Here is a 22,664-nt window from a genome sequence, read left to right as displayed (position 1 = left end):
AGGTTTAGTGTTATTCAAGTTTTTTGTTTGTTTAACTCGTCTGCCTCTGCTCTTCAATAAACTGATAGTCTGTTAAGCCTTATGAAGTTTTCTTATGGATTTGGTTTAGTTTAGAGATTAGGTTTATTTTTAAAAAAATTCAGATGTTTTGCCTTTTAACCTTGATTGTTTGCTTAAAAAAAACTGATAGTGGCCCATTTGATTTTGTTTGTTAGGATTTGTAATTGTTAAAAACTCCTAGGGTCTTAATTGAGCAATTGAAAACTTAGGAGGTTAATTTAGGAATAGAAATAAGGACTTTCAGATAATTTTAGTGTTGGAAGCTTCTAGAATTTGGGGCAGCTGGCTCAATTTTGGCCTGCACAAATGTTGAAACCAATCAAAAGCTGCCAGCTGTCCCAATACTGTTAAAAAAGATGATGTGTGAGGGAATAATTCCCATTCTGTTTCCGCAGCACATGGCACTCATAAGGGCTATATACAGACCCTTTCCTTCACACACAAATCAGAGATTTCAGACCCTAGAAAAAGACCCTAAAAAGTTCATCATTGTTTAGCTAAAAATTTTTCTGATTTTCACAAGAAAACCTAGAAGAAGTTCTTTGAAATTTTCGGATTCTAAAAGGGCTGAAGCATGGGTTAATTGTGGAAGCTGCGTTATTGCTGCTGGATTTCTATTGGCTTTCATTTCAGCTGAATTCAGTGTTCTTTTCTTCTATTTGCTGTATTCAGGTATTCCTCATGAGCTTTGAAATGCAAAAGTGAAGAACAATATGCTTGGTTTGAAGATAAAAATTCCAGAATTTATTTGGTTTAATGTCTTCTTTGTTTTCTTCTTATGTTTGTAGCTTTCTTGCCATCTGTTTAGGTTTGCTTAGAAATGATGTTTTAGTTTATAATTCAGCCACATTGTTAAGCTTGAAAGATAGAATTGTTTAGTTGTGTCATGTGGGTCTGAATAATTTTGTTATACTTAGGAGTTGTAATATTTGGGAACTGTTTTAGAACTGTTAATCGTATGTTGTTTATATGAGTTTGAATGGAAACCCTCAGATGAAGTCATTTTAAGTTTAATGGGAAAGATTAGTACATGATGAGTTCATATTAGTATACAATATGTGTTTGATTAGAGTAATTTGCATATGTAAGCTGGTATATTGGATAAATATTTTAAAGAAAAGCCATGTTCTTACTGTCATCATCTAAAGCAGGTCATTACAGTTAATTTTATAATCTCAGTAGCTATGTACTTTGGTGCTTAAAATTGCTATGTTGTTAGTTGAAGAGGCTAAGTTTCAGAAGGCCTTAATGCTGAAGATTTTTTTTGTTAGGGACTGTTGGGCCTAACTTTGACCCAAGTTAGGCAGCTCACGGCCAGATTTGGTCTTCTTTCGTTCTGGGCTTAATTTGGAGCCTAATAGTCTTCGGCCTTAGCTTGTTTTTTTAGTTTTATGTTAATTTAATAAGAAAATGATTTCAATGTGGAGTTTTGGTAAGACTATTGGGCCAGACGGTGGCCCAGATGAGACAGCTTAGTTCAATTTCGACCTGGGCGCTTTGTTTGTTGTTCATTTCTTGTTATGGGTTTAGCATCGAGCATTATCATATTCGGCTTCTAGTTCATTAAAACCTCCTGTCGAGTATAATAAATGCGGTCCTTAGTACTCAAAGCATGGTTGTGCAGAATTTGGCCTGGATCTATTGGCCCACTTGAAAAATAGGTGACCGTCTGCCTGGTTTCACTTCTGGGCTCGACCTTGAGCCCAGTTTTCTTTTAAATAGTTTTGGGCTTAAGCTCAAGCCAGATCTTTCTTAAAAAAAAATGGGGGCTCAACATCTTACTTTAGTTATTTACAAATCAGCAGTTGTACGTTAAATTCCGGGCTTAGTTTCAAAAGATGAATATCCTAGTTTTGCTTTAGGCACGTTTAATATACCATCGTGGTTGTGTACACTTTCGCGTGAGATAATTACGATCTTAAAAACAAAATCGGAGTATGCATTCGCACAACTTCGACTAAACTTTCTTAATATTAATAACAAGCATTATTAATTGCGGACACGTTTGCGTGACATGATTTTTGACGCGCCAAAGAAATGGGTACACGTACGCGTGACTCGTTTCAAGATAATTTCTTAATTAAAAAAGGAAAACACACATAGGTTCTAAAATAAGTAATCAGACAATTGATTAAGCCAAGTATGATCAAAGCGGCCGTGCTAAACCCACAGAACCCGGGAATGCCTAAAACCTTCTCCCGGGTTAACAGAATTCCTTATCCGGATTTCTGTGTTCGCCGACCATAAATTAAGAGTCAATTTCCTCGATTCGGGATTCTAAACCGGTGACTTGGACACCCTAAACTATCCCAAGTGGCAACTCTGAATTTAATATAAATAATTCCGTTTCGATTGTCACTTAAATTGGAAAAACTCCCTTATCCCCTTTCGGGGTAGAAAAAGGAGGTGTGACAACCACAAACGACCCTTTGCCTCTCGACTCGGCCTCAACTCGCGTTGAATCTATCCAAAATCAGAATCATAACATTAGAATATGCTAAGGAAACGAAGCCCATGCAAAAATAATCAAATTACATCAAGAAACCCGAAATTGACAAAACTCGGCCCCCGGACCCACGTCTCGGATTCCGATAAAATCACATCACTAAAATCCTTATCCTCCCACGAGTCTATACATATCAAATGCACCAAAATCCGACCACAAACGACCCCCCAAATCCCAAATCAAAGTCTCCAAATTTCAAGTCCTAAACCCCCAATTTTAGGCTTCAAATCCCACTAATTTCATGTTTAAACAAGCGATAATCAACATAGAATCGAGTTTTAGGTCCAAGAAACTCACCTCAATGAAAACCCCCATGATTCCCTCTTCAAAGTCGCCCACAAGCTCCAATCTCGGATATAAAAATGGTGAAGAACAACTCCAATTTCGTGAAGGCCATTATTTATATGATCTACCCAGCGATACTGCACCTGCAGCTTCTATCCTCGCATCTGCGGACCCGCACCTGCGGTCCCAGGTGCGCACCTAGGATTTCTCATTAACTTCTCCTTTTCCGCACCTGCGTCCAATTAGCTGCACATGCAGGCTCGCAGGTGCGGTAGCCCTTCCACATCTGCGAAGAACCTCAACCAGCCCAAACTTCGCACCTGCGACGGCCATTCGCTCCTGCGGTGACCGCACCTGCGGCCACCTGTCCGCATCTGCAGAAATCACAGAGCAGTAGCACACCAACATTCTCTATGTGCCAAAATCAATCTGTCAACCATCCAAACTCACCCGAGGCCCTCGGGACCTTGACCAAATACGCCAACAAGTCACATAACACTATTCAAACTTGTACCAACCCTCGGAACACTTAAAACAACATCAAATCATAAAAACAACCTCGGATTCAAGCCAACGATTTCCAAAACTTCCGAATTCTGCTTTTGATCAAAAGGTATATCAAACCTCGTCCGAATGACCTGGAGCAAACACATCCCAAATGACACAACAGACCTACTCCAATTTCCCTAATTCCATTTCGACCCCTATATTAAAATCTTTACTACCAACCGAGAAACCCCAAAAATTTCAATTTCGCCAATTCAAGCCAAAATCTACCACGGACCTCTAAAATACATTCCAACTACGCTCCTAAGTCACAAATCACATCACAAAGCTATCTGAATCATAAAAAACAAATTCCGAGATCGTTTACTCACAAGTCAACTCCTGGTTGACTTTTCCAACTAAATGGTCAACTTAAGAGACTAAGTGTCTCATTCTTCCACAAAACCACTCCAAACTCGAACCAACAAACCCCATACCACATAATGCAGCTGAACAAGACAAAAAGAAGCAGAAATGGGGAAACGAGGCTGAAATTCGTAAAACGACCGACCGGGTCGTTACACCAGGTTTCGCAGATGCGACTCCCTTTCCGCAGAAGCGGGACCGCAGGAGAGGGAGCCCGTCCGCAGAAGCAACCCCCAACCGGCCCAGTCAACTCCGCAGAAGCGGACCCACGTCCGCAGAAGCATGACCGCAGGTAAAAAATTGCTGGGCCAGTGCACTTCATTTAATATAAGACTTTGGCAGTTTTGACTCATTTCACTCCATTGTTGAGCGATTTTTGGAGCTTCTTGAGAGGGATTTTCATCTAGCTTTTGGAGGTAAGTAATTTCTACCATATGTGAGTTAAGTACTTAGATTATGGGTAGATTAACATGTATAAAATTGTGAAAATCATGGGTTTAGAGGAAAACCTAGGGGTTTGATAAAAATGAGATTCTACCACGAAAATAATTATGGAACTTAGTGAAAATCATATATTATGTTCCTTAGGTCATGGGTAACAACTTCCTTCATAAATTTCCGGAATCTGGGCACGTGAGCCAGGGGGTGAATTTTAGGAATCTTGCCTTTAGGGTTGGGTAATCACTTTAATAGTTAGAATATGAACTTTTTAACTTATAATGATTGGTTTTTACACTATTTGAATAGTTTTGGATTGTTCGGCTCCGATTTGAGGGTTTGAGCGCATTCTAGAGTTTGGAAGTAGGCTTTGAGGTGAGGTAAGTCTCTTTTGTAACCTTGTAATAGGGAAATTTTCGCATAGGTTAACTTAATTAATATGTGATTATTTGTGGGGGCGACGTACGCACGAAGTGACAGAGTCAGTACGTAGCTACTATTTCTGCGATGCCCGGGTAGTTTTAGGTTTACACCATGCTCTGTGGACACCATTATTTGATTATACGTGCTAATTGTAGCAAAAGGAATTAAGTTGGGGATTTCTAAGGATTTAAAGGCTTTAAGTTGAATTGTTTTCATTTTTAAAAGAATCAAGAAATGGTTATGATTTTAATGATAAAATTATACTTGACCGCGTCGCATGCATGATCCGCAAGCGGGGTAATTCCTTAAATTTATATTTGACCGTGTCGAATGTATGATTCGCGAGCGGGATGAATAGATGCATCTATAGTTCGTGCCGTTCGATCCTTGGCAGTGCAAAATTTACATTTATGTTGGATCGGGCCGAACATCCTCGGTGGTATTTGTGTGTGATAATAGAACTGGAGCTCTTTATAGTTTGTATAATTTGCTGGTTGAAAGGTCACTTGTTTGAAATGAAGAAAGTGCCTTGAATTCTTAAATATGATGGAAGGATTTTCCAGTTATTATTCTTGTTCTGAGCTTATTGTTATCTACATACATTATGATATAAATTTGGAACTTCATATTATTATATTGTTGGCCCTAGTAAGTGTCGGAGTCGGCCCCTCGTCACTACTTCTTCGAGGTTAGATGAGATACTTACTGGGTACATATTTTTATGTACTCACGCTACACTTCTGTACTTGATTGTACAGGATTTGAGGTATGTGTATCTGGTCACCAGTCCGGCGCATATATTGATTCCCCATCTTGAGACTTCCCGGTAAGCTGCCCTTTTGAGCCATCCTGTAGTAGCTGGAGCCTCTCATATGCTTTATTTTCTGTCTATTTCCTTTCAGATAGTAGGCTAGCATTTGTTTCTTTTTGTATATCCTACTAGATTGCCCACATACTTGTGACAGCAGGTCTTGGCACACACATTAGTAGACTTATGGTTTTGCTTTTGTTCACATGATTACGATTCTACTGATTGCTTCTATTTATTTATGTTAAAGCTTCAAACTCCTAAATCTTTTTTTAAATAAGGAAAAAGCTATTGTTTACAAATTTATCGAAAACGGAAAATCACTAGTTGATCAGTGTTGGCTTGCCTAAATGTGATGACCCAAAAGGTCATCTTTTGTTTTAGAATCCGTTTTCGTATTATGAGGCCTTGTATACCTCCTTTTACCTCTCCTCGATTTGCGTGCACAGCCCGGACGTGTTTCCGGAAAGACTTTATGTGAAATTTAAGAAAAATAGTGAATTTTGCCTTTAAAATTGATTAAAGTTGACTTCGGTCAACATTTTTGGTAAACTTTCTCGGACCCGTGATTTGACGGTCCCGTAGGGTCCGTAGTAAAATATGGGACTTGGGCGTATGCGCGGAATCGAATTCTGAGGTCCCTAGCCCGAGAAATGAATTTTTGAAGAAAATTGATAACTAAAAAATATGATGGTTTTTGTAAATTGAATAATGTATGATATTGTTGGCATCGGGACCGTATTTTGGTTCAGGAGTCCGGTACATGTCCGTTATAATATTTAAGCCTTATCTGTGATATTTGGTGAAAATCAAAAGTGATTTGACGTAATTTGGACCATCGATTGAGAAATTAGAAAGTTTGAACTATCTTGAAAATTTCATGAGTTTTGGTGTTGAATTCATAGTTCTAGGTGTTATTTGGGCAATTTGATCGCACGAGCAGGTTCATATGATGTTTTAATACTTGTGTGCATGTTTGGTTTGGAGCCCCGAGGGCTCGGGTGACTTTTGGATAGGCTACGGAGTGATTTTTGAACTTAGGGAATTGCTGGTATGCTTCAGCTGAGTTGCAGGCCTTTGATCTCGCAATTGCGAGATCAGGCTTCACATTTGCGAGGTTCACAGGCTTGTCAATTGCGAGACTTCAATCGCAAATGTGAAGGAAGTTGGGCCTGGGCATGTTCGCAATTGCGAACTATTATTCGCATTTGCGAAGAAATCGGGGTAGGGGAACTTCGCATTTGCGATTGCAACAGAAATGCGGAAGGTTCGCATTTGCGAGCTTCGCAAATGCGAAGCTCCAGTCGCAATTGCGACATCCGCAACAGTTAAGTTGGGACTTAGATGGAATTTTCACCCATTTTTCAATTCTCTTGAACCCTAAACCCCTATAGGCGATTTTCCAAAGACCCAAACTTCTCCAAATCATACGTAAGTGATTTCTAACTCATTTCTTTCAATCTATTTCATCTTTTGCATGATTTCATCTCAAAATCTAGGGTGTTTCATGGGAAATTGGATGTTCTTGGGTAGAATTTAGGAATTTCGAAATTTGGGGATTTGGACCTCAATTTGAGGTCAGATTCTGAAACCAATTGTATATCCGGGTTCGGAGGTGAATGGGCGATCGGGTTTTGGTCCGAACTTCGAGTTTTGACCAAGTAGGCCCGCGGTCGATTTTTTACTTTTTGGGAAAAATATTGGAAAATATTTGATTATGCATTGGAATTGGTTTCTTTAGCGTTTATTGATGTTATTAATTTAATTATGGCTAGATACGAGTGAATTGGTAGTTACTTGTAAAGCCTGTTTTCTTTCCTATTTCCCTATATCTTGCTTTCCTACCTTAATTGCTACTTGCTTATCGATGCTTCCATGTCTAATTGTTTTATGTTAACAGTTAATTTTCCTATTGAAGTATTATTTGTCTCATAGCTTCATTTTATTATCTTTTTGGATTATGTTGGTTATTGGTGCTTCACGGTACTCCTATGTTGGTCTCGGTGTATAGTTAAACTGGTGAAGTTTTACAGTTGTTGTGATATTCCATTGTGTTGGTTCAAGGAATGGGTGTTGTGGAGGATTTGAGTTGATTTGTAACACTTGTCTTTATCTTGTGATCGGTGCTGTTATGTATATGTGTGTGCGTATATATATATATATATATATCGGGCTGCACCCCGCAACAGGAGAAATAAGGGTGAATGTGATTGTCTGGTGGGATCGGGTTGCACGCAACAACAAGGAGTAATAAGGGTGGACAGGTGGGATCGGGTTGTGCACCGCAACAGGAGGAATAAGGGTGATATATTGAGGAGTAATAAGGGTGGACTGGTGGGATCAGGTTGCATGCCGCAACAAGGAGTAATAAGGGTGAATATTGATACTGTTATTGTTTATATGGTGGGATCGGGATGCACCCCGCATCAGTTATTGTTTTAAGTATTCATTTCTGCTGAAATTCATTACTGAGATGTTGAAACTCCCTAAGGATTGGTTATAGCTGATTATTGGTAGAACGACTTGTTTCCGTATTCATTAATGCTAGTTTCCGTTATATTACATTTTGTATTTCCTTTCTGTTTAGTATAAACCGTTGCAGGTTGTATATGTTGTATGCCCCGCCGTAGCCTCGTCACCACTTCATCGAGGTTAGGCTCGGCACTTACCAGTATATGGGGTTGGTTGTACTTATACTGCACTCTGCACTTTCTGTGCAAATTTTGGAGCTAGTGGCTGATCCTGAGATTGGTTGCTATCACTGCTTCCCGGAGACCCAGGGTAGTCCTGCAGGGATCCGTAGGCCCTGGCGTCCCCTTCTATCTTATTTTATTTCTGTTTTATCTACTTCCGAGACAGATGTAAACTTTTCGTTCAGACCATTATTTGTAGTATTCGTAGACTGCTCGTGAGTTGTGACACCAATATTGGGTGGAATTTATTACGGTTTTTGTTGTTAGTATAAAGATAATCTTTTAAAATATGTTTTTTCGCATTTATTTCCACTGATTTGTTTTTGTTAAGTTTTAATTATTAAATGATAAAATAAAAAGGTGAGATATTCTGTAACGTTGGCTTGCCTAGCGAGTACAATGTTAGGCGCTATCACGGTCCTGACAGTGGAAAATTCGGGTCGTGACACTAAAAACAGTGTTGGGCGCCATCACGGCCTATAATGGAATTGGGTCGTGACATATTCTATCACCTGAAGCTTCCCCATCACCTTCTAGTTTGTTCCCAGCATTGGCTACAACTAATTCCCGTTTTCCATCCTCTTGCACAGTAACACTTTGCTGAGTTTCACCAGCTTGCAGTTGTAATAACTTCTGCTGCCCAATGCTTTGATCTTGTACTGAAGCTTCTACCACTTGTTGGCCATCTCTCTTTGCATTTAAAAAAACCTTAGCATCCCCTTCTAATTGTTCTACACTAGCCATCTCGATAACAGGCAACAATTCTTGCACTGCCCCTTTTTCTTTCTTACTGCGATCACTTTCCTTAGCCTTAGCCATCATCAAACGACATGCAATTTCTTCATGTCCTTGATGTTTACAGTAGGTTCAGTTCTTTGGAAGATTGTCATACACCACCTCCTGATAATGCTCCACGAATTTCCCAGTACCTTTATCAACAATATGCAACTTGATTTTCTTAGGGTGTTTGTCTAAGAGATCAAGTAACACCTTCACCCTAGCAACACTTGGTCTTGTTCGATCCTGTGTAGCTTTATCTACTGCAAGAGGCTTTCCACATGCTGAGGCAATTGACAATAACAATTTTTTAGCAAAAAAGTTTATTGGCAGTTCGTGAAACGAAATCCACACGACTGCTTTTGACGTTTCTTCTCTAAGATTGAACCCCAGTGTCCATGGGGAGGTTCTAAAAAAATATTCATTCACCCTTAAACTTTACATAACCAGTAGACCTTGATATAACCCGAACTAAGTCTTCATAGAGATCGAACCTAACCAAAATATGGCGAAATTTAAGTTGTCCAATATTATGTCGACCTTTAACTTCTAACTTGACTGGGAGAATCCTCTGTAGCTCTTGTAACTCAGGTTTTCCATAGGAAAATTTCATAATCACAGCTTGATGCAAGCCTTCTTCCTTGGTGAATTCATTCACCTCCTCCATAGTAAATTCTACTGTTGGTTCTCCATGGACGAACTTCACTGGAACCAAATATATTTTGATAAAACACGGCTATTTTTGTGGATTGAAAACGAGCGGGATATGTTTTTGGAGTAGTAGGGTTAGGGTTTGGATTATTAGGGTTTTGATGTTGCTCTCCCACAGCCAAAGGCTTGGGAGAGATCGTGGCAGCCATGGCTGTGCTACTTCTCCATAAAATTACCCAAGGGATAGTAGAGAGGGGAGAGCGTTCAGTTTATAAAAAAACATAATATTAATATTTACACTGGTAAGAAAATTCAAGTTAATAAGATGTTAGCCACGTATTTACAATTCGTTACCTTGGATCTTATTGTAAAAAAACGTTATTTATCAATATGAATATTTGAGTATCTTAATTCAAAGTTCTAATATATTTCTATTGTTAAAAAATAGATAGTCTTTATTTCCACAACTAAAAATATTTTTGGGGCCCCAAAATTTAGGGGGCCTAAAGCAAAGGCTTAACTAGTCTCCCTCTTGAACCACCCAGCCCACAACGGTAGTCTGTGATGATTGGAACGTTTTTGTACCTGTCGCTGTAATGGGTCGTGAGTTTGTCCAGATTATCACACTGTTTATTATGGCAGTCTCATTGACAGGAGAAGGGCGGAATTACTCCGCGATCCCCTGACTCGTGAGCATATCAAGTGTACAATATGCGACGAACAGTCTGGACAAATTGATGACCCATTACCGCGATAGGCACAAAACATTCCAACCATCACAATCTATTGTTGTAGGGGATATGTGGAAACTATGAAACTAGCGCAGCCGATTTACAAACTCACAAAGCTTTCTTTGATCATGGCTATTAATGATAACGGATTTCGATTCGTTTGCATGTCTTTTTTTCTTTTGGTTGATTTTGGCTATATATGTAGATGTTTAAATTAGTCTTTTTGATTTTGCTTGTTGCGTCATTTTCTGTAATGTCCTTTGGTATTTTTTGCCCTAATTTTTTTTGCTCATTTTGAATTCGGTGTCTACTAATTTTCTTACGTTTTGCTTTTATCCCATCCGATTTTGTGGAGCTTGTTCACACTACTGTCATTTTCTATAAGTATTTTTATATTCTTGCCCTATATTTTTCAATATTGGCGTCGGCTAATTTTTCTTTTCTTTTGATTTTGGTTGATTTTATCGGTGAAGTAGGTCTTGCTTTCATCCAGTTAGTTGTTGTAGCTGTTTTCTCATATGAAATTGTTATGGAGTTTGATGTCGTTTTCTGTAAGGATTTTGACATTTCTTGACCTATATCTTTTTTCCCGAGTTTTGAATTTGGTGTCTGCTAATTTTTGTTTTTTGTTTTCTTTTGGTACCAGTAGGCAAAAACGTCTTAATAAAACTTGTGGGATAAAGCCAAATTTTAATAAGGGGCCTTAATTTTATTTTATTTTGTCTATAGTATAGTTATCTTGCAAAATATAGTATCAATATTACATTGATTCCTTTCTTTCTTTGTTTCTTTTTGTCTATAGTGTAGTTATCTTATAAAAATTAATTTTAATATTAATATTCACATTTGTAGGAAATCAAGTTAATAAGATGTTAGCCACGTATTTACAATTCGTTAACTTGGATCTTATTATAAAAAATGTTATTTATCAATATGAAGATTTGAGTATCTTAATTCAAATTTCTAAATTTTTTCTATTATTAAAAAATAGATAGTCTTTCTTTCCATGTTTATAAGGATTTAGTTTTTTTTTCTTTTTTCTATAAACTTTAATATAGTTTAAGAGAAAATAGGATAGTAAATTCACAACTTAAAATATTATTGAGGCCCCAAAATTTAGGGGGCTAAAGCAAAGGCTTTACTAGCCTCCCCCTTGAGCCACCCCTGTAGTACGATTTTTGTTGCTGAATATCCTTTTAGGGCTGTTTGAAAGAGTGACTCGTGCTGTTGCTGCTCTTCCGGACGCTATTGTGTTTCAACGACTTGAGGTTGTTTTTGATGTTCTAGTCATTTCTCTGTTACAAGGAGCGTGTCGTGCTTATTCTTCATTGGTATATTTTATAGCCTATATTTACGAATCATTTTTGTGTGATTTTTTATGCTTCTGCAAGCTTTATTTTGCTATAATTTCTTTCTACGAGCAAATTAGATTTAACATCATGAAGAAGAGCCTAATATATGAAACAAGAAATAGAAAATGTCAGTTTACTCCCAAACACTTTAATGTTTATACTGATAATTAGCTTAGGTTTATGAATAAAGAATTGCGTGATTAAGAGAACGTGTGTTTCTAGAGAACTTATGGTGGCTTTAAAAGATAAATTATGTGTAAGCAAAGTAGAATCTGGTAGACTATTGCAAGCAGAATTTGCTATGGTACAAAAGTATTGAGTAGTCTCAAGTTAATCTTCATAGCTAGTAGATGACTTTATCTGCCCCATCATCTTAATCTGGGAGTTGCAAAACGGGGAAGAAGCTAGAAGTCAATCCATCTTTGACCATCTAAAATAAACACTCTTTTGCTTAAGGGGCTGGATTTGATTTGTTTATATGGTAATGATTTTGCTGTAGTTTTGACGTGCCTCATGCATGATGCTTCTCCACCTTAGTTTCTCTCATGATATTTTCCCTATTAGTCATTTGCGCTCAAACCAGTTGTAATAAATAGACTAAAACGTTTAATGGATGATGTAGAATTTGAGAATAGCTCTTGCTTGGTCATTGTTCATTAAACTTGATCTATTGTTGCTTGATGAACCCTTCTGTATTATTTCTCTTTGAGGATGTACATATACATTTATTCATTCACACAAATTATGTAGTCTTTTGGGTAAAATATGGTCCACGTGAGTATTTTGGTCTAATATAAATATATTTTATTAAATTAATATTTGGATAAAATTAGGGGAAATTAATTATGGTCATAACTCCCCACTAACTCACTTTGATGGAAAGTGGGGGAAGTTAATTATGGTTATAACTCCCACTAACCTACTTTGATGGAAAGTGAGAATTAACTGATGGTCCCTCTCTCTGCCTATTAAAAGGAAGAATAACGTACTCCATCTATTCTATTCAGAAAAGAACATAGAAAAGGGAAAGAGAGAGAAATACTGATTTTCTCAAGAACAGCAACTCTGAAGAAGACTTCCGCTCAATTTAATTAAGAAAACATATCATGGATTCAGGTAAGTTTTCTTAATTGAAGTTATTGTATCTCTATTTTATGTGAAAATCATATAGTTCCACGGTTCTGAATAATTGAAAGGATTTATATAGATTGTTTATAAATCACAATCTAGAATTGAGAAAATCCTAACATGTGGTATCAAGAGCACAAGTTTAGGAACTAATGATTTTCCGCTAAAATTAACGTTTCCTTAATTTTGTGAATCCTAATTGTGTATTCAAGGAACTTCACAATTACTGTCAATAGTAATAGCGAAGCAGATATAAATTGATTTTTATGTGTTGATGACCAATAGTATATTTGATTATCATTTGATTTCATGATCCTGTTCGCTTTGTGGATTCGACAAGTAAAAGATTTGCTTCAAATACTTGACTTCATAATTAGTAAGTAAACGTGAAATTGTGAAAATAATATTGATCACGCTAGTTAGACACAGTAGAATACTTATGAATTTATTGGATTCGCCGATGTGGATTCAATGATAAAATCCAAACTTAAGAATTATATTTGGAAGAATACCGTTTCAAAATTTCATTGGAATTATAAACATGAGGTTCGTTAATCACCAAAGTGATCGAATCATTATGAATAATTAATTCCAAAATAATAATTTGTTATACCCAATTACCCATAAGTTTTGATGTTTATAAACGAAATGATGGATATTTTTTGTGGGTAAATTGAAGTTCTTGATTATAAGACATTTATGGATCGCCCAAAGGTTGACTGTTTGTTCTTATAATTACTGAACATTAAATCGATAATTTAAATGTATCGTTAGTTTTATTTATTTATCCAAAGATGGTAAATACTACTAACTTGTACGTTAAAATTATCGAATTATGTAAAATTTATTTTAAGCATCATTATGTTAAAAAAAATGTATTTTGCGTTACGCCCAAAGGTGGACATCAATATACATTTAAGAGTAAAACATAAACCATTCTAAATTTAATAATATATTTAATTTTAACTCAAAGCATTAATGAATGGGCATATTTTATTTGTAGCACTTGCTCTTCATTCGCACTCCGCTTCTGTTACGACCTTTAACGGACTCAACTTCTCAGATTGGCGCAAACAGATAAAATTCCATCTTGGAGTTTTAGATCTTGATATTGCACTTTATACTGAGAGACCAACAGCTATTACTGAAACTAGTAGTACTGAAGAAAGGTCCTACTTTAAGCACTGGGACAGGTCTAACAGATTAAGCCTAATGTTTATACGAATGAATATTGCGGGCAACACTAAGACTACTCTTCCCAAAACTGAAAGCGCGAAAGAACTTCTGAAACTTGTGGAAGAATGCTCTCAAACTGCTAATAAGTCTCTTGCTGGGACACTAATGGGTACTTTAACCACCATAAAATTTGATGGTTCGCGTACCATGCATGAGCATGTCATTGAAATGACAAATATAGCAGCAAGACTTAAGACTTTGGGAATGGAAGTGGATGAGAATCTCCTTGTTCAATTCATTATTAACTCATTACCATCTGAGTATGGCCCTTTCCAAATGAACTACAACACCATGAAAGACAAATGGAACGTGCATGAACTGCACTGTATGCTGGTTCATGAGGAAACAAGGTTGAAGAATCAAGGAACCCACTCCATTAATCTTGTAGGCCATCAAGGAGCTAGAAAGAAAGGAAAGAAACATGGAAAAGTTAAGCAGAGGCAACATAATGTCAATGAGTCCTCTTCTCAAGTACGTAAGAAGGAACACAAGAATGATAAGTGTCGTTTCTGTGGAAAACCTGGACACTTTCAGAAAGATTGCCTGAAATGTAATGCATGGTTCGAGAAGAAAGGTAAGCCTTGTGCTTTTACGTGTCTCGAATCAAATTTAACTGAAGTTCCTTATAATACTTGGTGGATTGACTCTGGTTCTACTGTTCATGTTTCTCATACGATGCAGGGATTCCTTACAACCCAGACCATAAATCGGAATGAATGATTTGTGTACATGGGGAATAGAGTGAAGGCTCCAGTTGAAGCTGTCGGGACTTATCGTTTAATCCTAGATACTGGGCGTCACTTAGACTTATTTGAAACTTTTTATGTACCTTCTCTTTCAAGAAATTTAATTTTCTTGTCTATGTTAGATAAAGCTGGATATTTTTTAAATTTTGGCAATGGATGTTTCAGTTTGTTTAAGCATAATCTATACAAATTGAACCTTGATAATCTGTATGCCGAAACCCTCCTAACTCTGCATCATAATGTTGGAACCAAACGTAGTTTGGTGAATGAACATTCAGCTTACTTGTGGCATAAACGTTTAGGTCACATATCTAAAGAAAGACTGGAAAGGCTAGTGAAGAATGAAATCCTTCCACATTTAGATTTTACGAACCTTAATATTTTTGTGGTTTGTATTAAAGGAAAACAAACAAAACACACAAAGAAAAGAGCCACAAGAAGCACTCAGCTTCTTGAAATTATACACACCGATATATGTGGTCCTTTTGATGTCACTTCTTTCAGTAAGGAAAGATATTTTATCACCTTTATTGATGACTTTTCACATTATGGATATGTCTATTTGTTGCATGAAAAATCTCAAGCAGTGAATGCCTTAGAGGTATTTATTAATGAGGTTGAAAGACAACTAGACAGAAAGGTGAAAATAATCAGGTCAGACGGAAGTGGTGAGTATTATGGAAGATATGACGAAACTGGACAACACCCTGGTCCATTTGCTAAATTCCTTGAAAAACGTGGTATATGTGCTCAATACTCAATGCCTGGCACTCCACAACAAAATGGTGTGGCTGAAAGGCGTAATCGTACATTAATGGACATGGTTAGGAGTATGTTGAGTCCGTGACGAGATAAAGTTTGGGACCTTGTTGAATTACCGGAAGGTTGCAAAAGAGTCGGGTGTAAATGGGTCTTTAAGACCAAACGCGACTCGAATGGCAACATTGAACGTCACAAGGCCAGACTTGTTGCCAAAGGTTTCACTCAGAAAGATGGCATTGACTATAAAGAGACATTTTCACCGGTCTCTAGAAAGGATTCACTCAGAATTATAATGGCTTTAGTAGCTCATTATGATTTAGAGCTACATCAAATGGATGTAAAAACCGCATTTTTAAATGGAAATTTAGAGGAAGAAGTTTATATGGATCAACTAGAGGGGTTTGCCATTAAAGGAAAGGAACACATGGTGTGTAAACTTAAGAAATCAATATACGGACTTAAACAAGCTTCCCGACAGTGGTATCTTAAATTTAACGAAACTGTTGTCACCTTTGGATTTAAAGAAAACATTGTTGATCGGTGTATATATCTGAAGGTCAGTGGGAGTAAGTTTATTATGTTAGTCTTGTATGTTGATGACATCTTGCTTGCTACTAATGATCTTGGTATGATGTATGACACCAAGAAATTCCATTCTAATAACTTTGAGATGAAAGATATGGGAGAGACATCCTATGTGATCGGGATAGAAATATTCCGAAATAGATCACTAGGATTATTGGGATTGTCTCAGAAAGCCTATATTAATAAAGTGTTAGAATGATTTAGAGTGGAAAAATGCTTATCAAGTCCGGTTTCAATTCAGAAAGGGGATAAATTTAGTCTCAATCAATGTCCAAAGAATGAATTGGAACATATTCAAATGAAAGATATTCATTATGCATCTATAGTTGGGAGCTTAATGTATGCCCAGACATGTACAAGACCAGACATCAGTTTTGCTGTTGGAATGCTGAGAAGATATCAAAGTAATCCAGGGATGGACCACTGGAATGCTGCAAAGAAAGTGTTGCGTTACTTGCAAGGAACAAAAGATTATATGCTCACTTATAGAAGATCTGATCATCTTGACGTGATTGGATATTCAGATTCAAATTATGCTGGTTGTATGGATACAAGAAAATCTACATTTGGTTATTTGTTCCTGTTAGCCGGAGGAGCAATATCATGGAAGAGTGCGAAGCAGTCTGTCATAGCTGCGTCCACTATGGAAGCTAAATTTGTGGCATGCTTTGAGGCTACAGTTCAGGCTAATTGGCTACGGAACTTTATTTCAGGACTTGGACTAGTCGACAATATTGCCAGGCCGCTGAAAATTTATTGTGATAATTCCGCAGCAGTCTTTTTCTCTAAGAACGACAAGTATTCAAAGGGTGCTAAGCATATGGAAGTGAAATACTTTGCCGTCAAAGAAGAAGTCCAGAAACATAAAGTGTCAATTGAAGATATTAGCACTAAACTTATGATTGCCGATCCTTTGACGAAAGGATTACCACCCAAAATATTTGTTGAACATGTTGAAAGAATGGGCATTCTTAATAACAATGTATGAATTTATCTAAAGACTTTATTATGTTTATGAAATTGACACTTTGAGCTCATTTAAACATATGTTTTTGGTATTCTATACCTGTTTTCTCTTGTATACATAATATTGAGAATAATGATGACAGGTTCAGGCTTAGATAAAGATATTCTAAGCATTAACATTGGACCAATTAAGTATTACTTTTACATGTTGTATTGGGTAATAGACTCATATTGTAGTACATGGAAGGGACTATATCGAGTAAGTGATGTACAACCGCCATGACTCATATAAGTTTACTTATTCAATAACAACGAGTGATGTTTTCAATGAATGAGAATTTAACATTTTATTGTGCACATAATGATTGAGATATTTATTAAACCATTAAGTGAGTAACATCACGTGCACCAAGTGGGAGAATGTAAAATATGGCCCACGTGAGTATTTTGGTTTAATATAAATATATTTTGTTAAATTAATATTTGGATAAAATTAGGGGAAGTTAATTATGGTCATAACTCCCCACTAACCCACTTTGATGGAAAGTGGGGGAAGTTAATTATGGTTATAACTCCTCACTAACCCACTTTGATGGAAAGTGGGAATTAACTGATGGTCCCTCTCTCTGCCTATTAAAAGGAAGAATAGCGTACTCCATCTATTCTATTCTGAAAAGAACATAGTCAAGGAAAAGAGAGAGAAGTACCGATTTTCTCAAGAACAACAACTCTGAAGAAGACTTCCGCTCAATTTTATTAAGAAAACACATCATGGATTCAGGTAAGTTTTCTTAATTGAAGTTATTGTATCTCTATTTTATGTGAAAATCATATAGTTCCACGGTTCTGAATAATTGAAAGGATTTATATAGATTGTTTATAAATCACAATCTAGAATTGAGAAAATCCTAACATGCGGTTGCGGGGCGGGCGGGGCAGGTTCAAAATTTAAATTAAAAAATCACGCAGGGCGGTGATTTAATTTTTTGAACTTTTTTTTTGGTTTCCCACCCGGTGTCCGGCACCCGCATTGGAGCCCGACTATATCCGGATTCGCGCCGCGTAGGGCCCCATTCGGGGGGAAGCGCTCTCTACCAAGGATTTTTCCATACCCAGGGCTCGAACTCGAGACCTCTGATTAAGGGAAGAGCAGTCCCATCCACTGCACCACATCCTTTGGTGGTTAATTTTTTGAACTATCTCCACAACCCAAAAGAGGCTCTTATTCCACGGCATGAAGCTTTATATAGGTGCAAAAATAAAGGCCATATATGCATTTTTGGCACCTAATTTGTATGGGATCCTGCAGATTTTGTCATACCTTTTTTTTTGGTAAGAAAAGGTGGGCATGAACCAAGGGAAACAAGACTAACACATGCAAGAGACTCCTATAGAATTAGTAGCGTACGCCTCCAATTGGCCCTACAATTTAATAGTATGCTGTATTTACTCCAAAGTATGCCTCTGTGCAACCACAGAGAGGGCAGACCAGTCCCAATAGTAAGGAATTTCAAAGCAGTAATTAGGACAAGCAGTTAATCCAGGATCAAATTTTGAGTAATTAATTAATACAGTTCAAGTAAATCTAAAGTGAAGAGTTCAATTAATACATACTCAAGTCGGTTTCAAGTCTTGAAACATTGCATCCCACTTAATCTCTCCATCAATCTCATCCAATATCTCTTCATTACAAAACCCCTCAAAAAGTAGAGCTTGAAAAACTGCTAATTAAGGCATCAGAAAAATCTCGAACCAAAAATGGACTACCATTTGTGAGCATCAATGTTCTTTGATCTGGTACAACAATAGGACTTTCCTGTTTAGCTGCTGTCGAACGCCTCTTATTCTTCTTCAACATGGCTTCCTTCCATCTTGAACTGTAATTTCTCAACCACACTAAGGCAAAAGTACTTGAATTTGATCGACTAGTCCACATTTTCATGCGCTTAGTGAAAAGTTTCTTTGTTTGCTTGATGGCTAAAATAAGCCATAATATATGATTTCTTGAGCTTCTACTCTTCTCCTTCTTAGCAAGTTTAAGTATTTCTAGCCTATGTTTGGCTACAGAAATGCCCATACTTTGCAGAAATTCATGGTTGAAGTAAGCTATGTCATCTTGTACAAGCTCATTGTGTGCAAAAATAAGGGCATATTCATATACAAGAGAAGGGTCGAGGTTAGTTTTGGAGAGCCATGAAAACCAGTCCATGACCACGTAGTAGCTAGTGATAAATGTTGGCCAAACACAATTTAAAGAAATGGATGGCCAAATTAAAGAGGAAGGATCGGTGAGATAGTTAAGACTCCAATTTATACTTTGCAATAATAGATCAGAATTTGATCAGATTATTTATACTTACAAAAATGAAGCCTAATAAAGAGTTTTCTTTTTCTGTGGGGTGAGGTGTAAGGGGTTGGGGGGGGGGGTGTGTGTGTGTGTGTGTGTGTCTTTGCCATCAGTCACGGCTTAAAGAAGGTTATGTTATGGACTTCTTGGTCAATGTAGCCGAAATTTTCTTGCATAACTGTTGTCATTTTCCAAATAAAACAAAAAGGAAAAGAATGAGAAATTAGGATAAAAGGTTTGGAAATGAATAATTCAATAGTCAACAACCATATATACTCATTTGTTAAACCAAATCCACATGATTTTGGTTGGAATGCTTTCCTATGCGATTCCTAACAACTTCAGAATTTTCCTCATCAGCCACCAGGGTTGCTGGATTTCGTTTAATTTTCATTGTTGATCATTCTTTATTACTTTTCTTCCTTTTCACTTTTTTTTTATGACTGATGAACAATTGTCATAGATGCTTACTCAACTTTTATTTTATTACACCAAAGTTATTAAACTATTTTTTGTAAAAAAAAAAATAAGATTATTTTACTGAAGTGTCAGAAAAGTCATTGAACAAATATAATGTTGTAACAAACAAAATTACTTAACTTTTCTAAGTATAATACAAAGTGCGTCGTTTATTTTCTCTTAGTTTTTAATACTTGCTTAAACATCCCTCAAAACCTAGTTCAAATACCTTCCGCCATATTTTGGAGGGTATTTCTGTAAACAACTTTTTTTTTTAGAAATTATGCAATCCTTTAATACACTAAACCAAACCGTGAATAAGAAATAATTTTAACATAACTAATACAAGCATAACTAATCCCAGCATTATTAATACTTGTATTACTAACCATATTCATCACTATCATTCTTTTGTTCATTATGAACACCTTAGCTTCATTTTATATGAAATGTAAAACAAGATAAAAAGTTTAAAGTAACAAAGACCTGTGGCTGTGATCATATAAAAAGTACCCATGAATTTATAGTATTAAATATGCTTAATATTTCCCTATTTCTAAAAATACTTTTGTTACCAATATTATAAATATGTTACAAAGGATTTAAAAAAAATTAGACTTTAAAATTTTTAAAATATTATAAAGTATTTCGGAACAGATTAAAAAGAAAATAACGCTTATCTATATATTATTAAAAGGAGAGGAAAACACACCCTCTCCTTAAGCCACATGGCAGCCTAGAAAAAAGCCACATTGCATAAGTAGTTAATAATTAGTTATTTGGTTAATAATTGTTATTGGTTATTGTTTTTGAATTTAAATATCTATACAATAATCAAATAAAATATTTCTTAATAAAAAATGAAAATTTAAAAAATTCCATTCAAATTGGAAGTAGTTTCAAGTTGGAGGTTTTAAATTATTTTATAATAAAAAACTAAAATTACAGAAAATTAAAAAACTGCCAATTCAAAATTTCTTTGTTTTTTTAATAATTTTTGTTTTTCTTTATACAAATAAAATTTTATTTACTCAGAAAATATTATTGCGAATAATAGAGTAAAATAAAAATAAAAAATATATATCTTCTATTATATTATAAAAAGAAATTAGCACACAAAATTTTAAATAAAGTAATATGCTAATAAAAGTTTCTATTGACAATGCAATAATACTAAATATTGGATAATATAATAAAGAAAATACAGAACAATAAAGTTAATTGATGTCTATAAAGTCTCTTTAATTTAATAGAGATTTTATTTATTAAATTTAGATAATATTATTGAAAAAAATAGGATAAAATGTAAAATAAAAAAATATCTCAAGAGTAATAAATTATATAGTTCTATTATATTATAAAAAGAAAGTAGCAGACAAAAATATTAAACAAAGTAATATGCTAATAAAAATTTCTATTAATAATGCAATAATACTAAATATTAGAAAATATAATAAAGAAAAACACAAAATAAAAAAGTTATTCAATGACTTTACAACTCTCTTTAATTTAATAGATTTTATTCATTATAATTCAGATAATGTTATTGAGAACAATAGAATCAAATTTAAAATAAATTTTTTTTGAAGAGTAATAATATATATATATATATATATATATATATATATATAGACTCCCTGCTCTCTTGGCCGACAGAAGACAAAACTAAACTGAATATGAAGTTCCGGTAAAGGAGAATGGTGTAACTTATGAGACTAGAAAAATGTACATAAATTCAGGAATATGAACTTCTCTTTATGTCTCGTTATCAAACACATGTAGTTATGGGATCATGCCAAAATGAAAGAAAGGTTTAGCCTTAACATAACTTAACTCCGTTGTGTCCTTAATACATTCCAAGCAATTCTTCAAACAACTCAACTCAATCTACCACATCATAAGGNATATATATATATATATATATATATATATATATATATATATATATATATATATATATATATATATATATATATATCTTCTATTACATTGCAAAAAGAAAGTAGTAGAGGGGTATATTAAACAAGGTAATATAATAATTTTATTTATTAACAATGTAAAAATACTAAATATTGGATAAGCATAATAAATCAAAATATAGAACAAAAAAGTTATTCAATGACCGTACAAGTATCTTTAATTTAATAGAGATTTTATTCATTAAAAGTCAGAGAATATTATTGAGAACATTAAGATAAAATTTAAAATAAAAAATATTTCAAGAGTAATAAATATATATCTTCTATTATATTACAAAAAAAGTAATAGACAAAGTATTAAACAAATTAATATGCTAATACAAAATTTCTTCTAACAATGCAATTATATTAAATATTGGATGGTATAATAAAGAAATATACATAACAAAAAAGTTATTCGATGACTATATAAGTCCCTTTAATTTAATAGAATTTTATTCATTAAAATACAGATAATATTATTGACAACAACAGAATAAAATAAAAAATAAAAAATATTACAAAATTAATAAAATATACATCTTCTCTTATATTACTAAAAGAAAACGAGCAGACAAAAATATTAAATAAAGTAATATGCTAATAAATTTATATTAACAATGTAAAATTACTAAATATTGGATAATAGAATAAAAAAAATAAAAGGAATAAAAAAATTATCCAATGACTATATAAATATCTTTAATTTAATAGAGTATTATATTGTTAAATAAGATGACAATTAAAATTTATTGAAAAAATAGGTTCTAATATGCTCGTACAAGCCCGATCACAGTTAATTTAATTGATATTTTTATTAGTATAAAATAGAACAAGCAGT

General features: G+C 35.0%; 1 protein-coding gene across 1 annotated transcript; it reads right to left on the bottom strand.

Annotated features, from left to right (window-relative positions):
* Window positions 1-18,600: 18,600 nt before the first annotated feature.
* LOC109244761 lies at window positions 18,601-19,464 on the bottom strand. Its single transcript, XM_019411901.1, has one exon. It carries the CDS (start codon window positions 19,266-19,268, stop codon window positions 18,759-18,761), a length of 510 nt encoding a protein of 169 aa, XP_019267446.1. The 5' UTR covers window positions 19,269-19,464; the 3' UTR covers window positions 18,601-18,758.
* Between the last annotated feature and the right edge of the window lie 3,200 nt (window positions 19,465-22,664).

The sequence above is a fragment of the Nicotiana attenuata genome, unplaced genomic scaffold (assembly GCF_001879085.1).
Source record: "Nicotiana attenuata strain UT unplaced genomic scaffold, NIATTr2, whole genome shotgun sequence".
NCBI lineage: Eukaryota > Viridiplantae > Streptophyta > Magnoliopsida > Solanales > Solanaceae > Nicotiana > Nicotiana attenuata.
Note: the sequence above shows the minus strand (reverse complement) of the source record. Positions and strands in the feature narration are given on the sequence as shown.